Below are 5000 nucleotides of genomic sequence, written 5' to 3'. Positions count from 1 at the left end.
CAACTTAGCTTAGTCTTGCAGTCTAACACTTACGAACTTGAAACATGAACGCTTTTAAATTTTGTTCATATTTGTTTCCGATTCTGCAACAGTTTGATCCCTGATATCAGATATTAACCGTGACCCTTGCAATCAGAAGAGTCTTGATTACAGCAAGACCTTTTTTTTTCAATTTGAAAAAACACAGATAAAACATTACGGCGACGTACAACCCCTTCGGATGTCATTTAACAATTCCCTCCGAGAAATGAAGAATGAGTTGACTCGAATGTGGTTCTCATTGAACTCTACTGGTAAAAGACTGCAAGAACAGATCACAGCTTCGTGGTTATCGATGTGGAGTGCAGTCAACGCCACCCAGCTGGAACTTGTGAATAAAGTAAGCAGATTCACCTCGTGCTCAGAAAACTATTTCATTCTAATCCATTTAATTTCATTTCAATTCACTCCATCTCACTCCATTCCATTGCATTCCATTCTATTCCAGTCTATTATATTCTTTTCTATTTTATCCTCGAGCAGCCGAAGTCATTAACTAACCATACCCACATAATATCCTCTTTAAACCGTGAAATTTAGCTTAAAATTCAACGTAAAACGACATAAGGCAATCAGGTAACTACTCGTCGAAAAGCCCGGAATTTTCTCCCGTAAGGTACTGGGTTTTGTTTTACATGTACGAAGTAGCACTAGAAACAGATCACGAGTGTGACTTTTCAAAATAATATTCACCCACTAAAGCACCCTCTTTACACTGAACGAATTTAGTAGATTTCTTAAGTAACTCATCTTCAAAACAAGTTACTCCAAAGCTACGGCCACCCATGATCAAATGAACTTTAAATATCTTCTGCCATAGCATTATTTCTGAACAACTCTTGTTTAACCTCTCGTGCGGCAAAATCTGCGATCTTTTGACCTGTACATATTGTAACTTGGATAACAAAAAATGCATTTGCCACTTTAAACGTCCTTTCACCTTTAAGTTACCAGCGAAGAGACCTCAGGAAACAACCACGCCAAAAAGAGTGAGCACCTTCATAATAAGTTTAAGGTTGTTACTCTTAGTAAGTCCGATCCAAGGATTGTTCTTCATTTTCAACTTGCTAGATCACCAACGTCAGCAAGGTGGCAGGTCCGAGTGTTGCACCGGGATTGAACGGTAAAGGAGACCTTAGTCAATGCAAATACGATGTTAAAACCGGATTTACTACGAATGGGGACGATAAAGTTGCAGACGCTAGCGTAGCTGAGTCAGTAGTAAGTATGTCAAGACGAGTTAACCCCTTCAGACACAACAAAATGACCATAATCGCCCGAATCGTATTGTTTGCTCATCAAAACAAAAGAACCATAATTTAATTCCCGAAAGATTTGGAAATTCGAGAAAAAAAGGTCGCTGCTTCTTGCTACCATATGGTATGTCTGATATCGTCTCTCATGTTCATCTTTGTATCCTTTTTGCAGGGATCAAGAATAATTGGTGTAACCTGTTCCACAAACTTCGCTCAAGAGTATAACCTTGTGTCAACGGTTTCCTCAAACAAACGGAAATACATATGCAACTGCAAAGGGGACTCCAAACTCTTTCGTCTAACGCCGCAGGAGAAGAAGACATGCAACCTTCATTATTGGTCATGCCCGACAGGCTAAAGCGGTTTATTTAACTTTTACCATAACGTTCTTACTTTTTTATGTGAAACGCAATTTCGGGAATTCAAGCTCTACCCTGGTTGTTTAACCAGTTTATTTCTAGTAAGAGTATTTTTTAGAGTTAAAATACGTAATCTCATAACGCATGGCTTTAAAGGAAAAAATTTTCCTATTGAAATAAAGATTTCGTAAGATGAACGTTAAAGATTAGAAATAACACATTGCTACTGCCAAGCAATGCCGAGCAATAATCGCATATAATAATTCAAATGGTGAGAATACAGATATTGCTTATGGCCAGCGCTCTTTCACACGGCTTCTTCGAATCATTAACATATTCAGGTAGAAGAAATTGTAAGTGCATCGTGACATTTGTTTTTACGTAGTTTATTTAAAACGGGTCCTCATGGATTTTTTACCCTTACTTTAAGAGACTCACTGGACTCAAGACAGCTGTTTCCTCCAGTCAGGGTGGTATTTTTTCCGTGGTATGAGTCATCGACCACAACCTCCAATTCCATAAAATGAAAATCTAATAAGACCTGTGCGAGCATATTACACTGATTTTAACAGAACGTAAGAGTTCTTTCTGAAGAGGTGCATGTCACGTCAACAAATGAACTTCATTGTTTACAGCGTGATGCTATACTAACAATCGTATCTTCATCAAAGCGAGATATTAGATCACAACTTGCGTAATCTCCAACCTTGACGACCGACGACAAGTTAAGCCAATGACTTTAAAGTATTAACCAATTGAAAGTTTAAAATGCGCGTAGCTGCATGGTTGGTCCTGCAAACGGTTTGCTTCAATGAGTATCGCCGGAGAGCATCGCGAAATCCTATGAACCAATATGAACCTAAAATTCTCTTTTGAATTGCGTGTGCTAGAGCAACCAAATGGCTGCACTCTCTCTTTAACGTGCTGATTATCTCATTGAACCAGTCACTAATTTTGAACCTGAAATAAAAACAGATTCCATTGATGGATTAGAGAAAACACCGGTTTATGCTATCAATTTATAACAACACGAAGCAAATTCGGAAGGACACGGCGAGTTGTCTTTATCAAAGACGAGATTGAGCTTGGCTCACATTTATAACCCAATGTAAAAATAAGCAATGTACATTATAACATAAATTACCCTAAAATATTTAAATCGTACAGAGATATTGCGAAGACTTCTGGTCTTAACTTCTCCTCTGTCATCAAAACGGGGCGTCGCACAGAATGCTTAGAAACCTTTAATGTTCATGAACACTGTGGCCACTAATTAGAATACAAACTTATTTTCTGTAGGTAAAAGTAACAAAATAGTAAAACTTTCTTTATTAGTTTCTAAAAGCCATGAAAAAGTTTCTTTTGGGGATTTATGGTCAGTAACGCTTTGGTTCCCCAAGGGACGGGGACTTTCATCGTTTGTCAATCGACATAAAAAGTTTTGCATCTCCAGCCTTCCCACGTTTACTGGTTTTTGTTTGTTTGTTTGTTTTTTTTTCATATTTCATTTTTGTTTTACATACTTGTAAGAAATAGATTCCATGTTGGTGTGCGTCTGTTCAGTAACAGATCACAGATGACGTCAAAATGTGGCAAGAATTACACAGTCACGTGTGCCACTGATGTTCTTACCACATTTTGACGTCTTCTATTACAACTTCGACTTCGTCGCGGAAGACGGGCGTTTCTGCAAAGCCGAGTGCCATATGATGTGGATGGTGCTTGATTGTTTCACCTGATCAATCTTTCTGGAGACATTGATCCAAACCCGGGTCCTTGTGGTGAATGTAATCGGAATGTACGAAGCAACCAGGACGCCATTTTGTGTTCAGAATGTGATCGTTGGTTTCATGCGAGGTGTATCGCTATGCGAAAGCATATCTTTAAATATTACATAGAGCAGCATCACTTGGATTGGCAGTGTTCTTTTTGTTCACTGCCCAAACTAAGTGATTCGTTCTTTAATGACGATCTGCAAGGAGTTGGAAATGATAGAAGTGTGTTCATGAAGAAGTCAGTTGGCATGAGCAAATCAACAATGGCCACCGCTCTCGTATCTTTTAGAAAATCACTAAAGAGTTCATGAACATTGTAAGATTGGTCCTATCAACGCCAACAGTATTGCAGGACACAAGTTTTATGAGATACGGCATTGGTTACGGTCGGGTTTCTTCGATATCTTAATAATCTCGGAAACAAAGTTAGGCCAAACTCTTCCCAACATTCAATACATGATTGATGGCTTTCGCTTTCTCACGATTGACAGAAATATACGTGGTGGAGGACTCATGCTCTATATGAGGTCTGATTTCCGTTTAAGTTTGACAGAAGGATATCTACAGAGCAACGTGAAACGTACGGAACTGAATTCCCACACACATATAAATATAAATATAAATATAAATATAAATATAAATATAAATATAAATCACTATTAAAAGGGAACCTTTGTAAACAGTTTTCTCCGCGTAAGGAAAGAATTCGTGCAGTTACTGAAGAAGGAAAAAACGCTAAAGAAAATCCGGGAAAACATCACGTTAGTTTGTCTGTTGTAGCAAGCCAAAAACTATTGAAAAGATACGTTGATGACAATTCCTCCCAGTTTGGGAAAGCAATAAAGCAAATGTGGACCATTTTATCAAACAAGCTAACAAACTCTACCCTACCATCAAATTCACGGCTGAAATATCAGAGAACGAATAGGGTCATGAAAGGGAGGGGAAAGGGAGTCCAAATTTAGACAAAATCTTAGTCCCAGTGGCAACTTTTAGGAACTTTTGAAGTTTGTTAGAAATCGCAGTCCGTGCTGCTAAAATCCTAACCGGAGTTATGATGCAAGCATTCTGAATGGTGCAGTCTGCTGTTTCTCTAGTTCCCTTTCCCAGTCACTGTCATCATCATCATTACGAAATTCGTCAATATACGTATCCTCCTCTGAGTTTTCGCCGTCTTCACTAGACTCACAACAATCGCTAGGACCGAAGGTCTTACAAATCGGTAGGGTACGTTCAAGGACGTTTCAGTTCCCGTGCCTGACACATTTACCATGGCACCATGCCAATACCTCATCTGAGCTTCTTCTTTTCGAGTAATTGCATTGGTTGCACTGGGAGCCGATTCGTGCTAGTTAGACCGTAATAGAGGTATGTCGTAGGTAGGAAGCCTTGAGGTTTAAAAACAAGTCCGGTACGTTGGCATCAGGAGGTCCTCACTCTCACATAGCAGTGGCCAGGGTCGCCATTCTCTGCCATTCAAATCCCATTCAAATTACCCACTACAGAAGTAGTTAAGACTGCCAAATGGGATTCCTTACACTTTATGTACAAAGTCAAGTTGGCAACATTAG

The 5000-nt window shown here is 39.1% G+C and overlaps 1 protein-coding gene across 2 annotated transcripts in view; it reads left to right on the top strand.

Moving 5' to 3' along the window:
• Positions 1-5000, top strand: part of LOC137980308 (uncharacterized) — a 14922-nt gene that overhangs the window by 9634 nt on the left and 288 nt on the right. For both annotated transcript variants that reach the window (XM_068827710.1, XM_068827709.1), the window contains 3 exons: positions 188-379; positions 1111-1260; positions 1468-5000. The exon at positions 1468-5000 is cut by the window's right edge. In XM_068827710.1, the coding sequence (XP_068683811.1) occupies positions 188-379; positions 1111-1260; positions 1468-1653 (528 nt within the window). In that variant the 3' untranslated portion in view covers positions 1654-5000. The remainder of the gene's footprint in view (positions 1-187; positions 380-1110; positions 1261-1467) is intronic.

This window comes from Montipora foliosa, chromosome 12, assembly GCF_036669935.1.
Source record: "Montipora foliosa isolate CH-2021 chromosome 12, ASM3666993v2, whole genome shotgun sequence".
In the NCBI taxonomy this organism is placed as follows: domain Eukaryota; kingdom Metazoa; phylum Cnidaria; class Anthozoa; order Scleractinia; family Acroporidae; genus Montipora; species Montipora foliosa.
The sequence above is the reverse complement of the archived record's forward strand: the minus strand, read 5'-3'. Positions and strand labels throughout refer to the sequence as shown.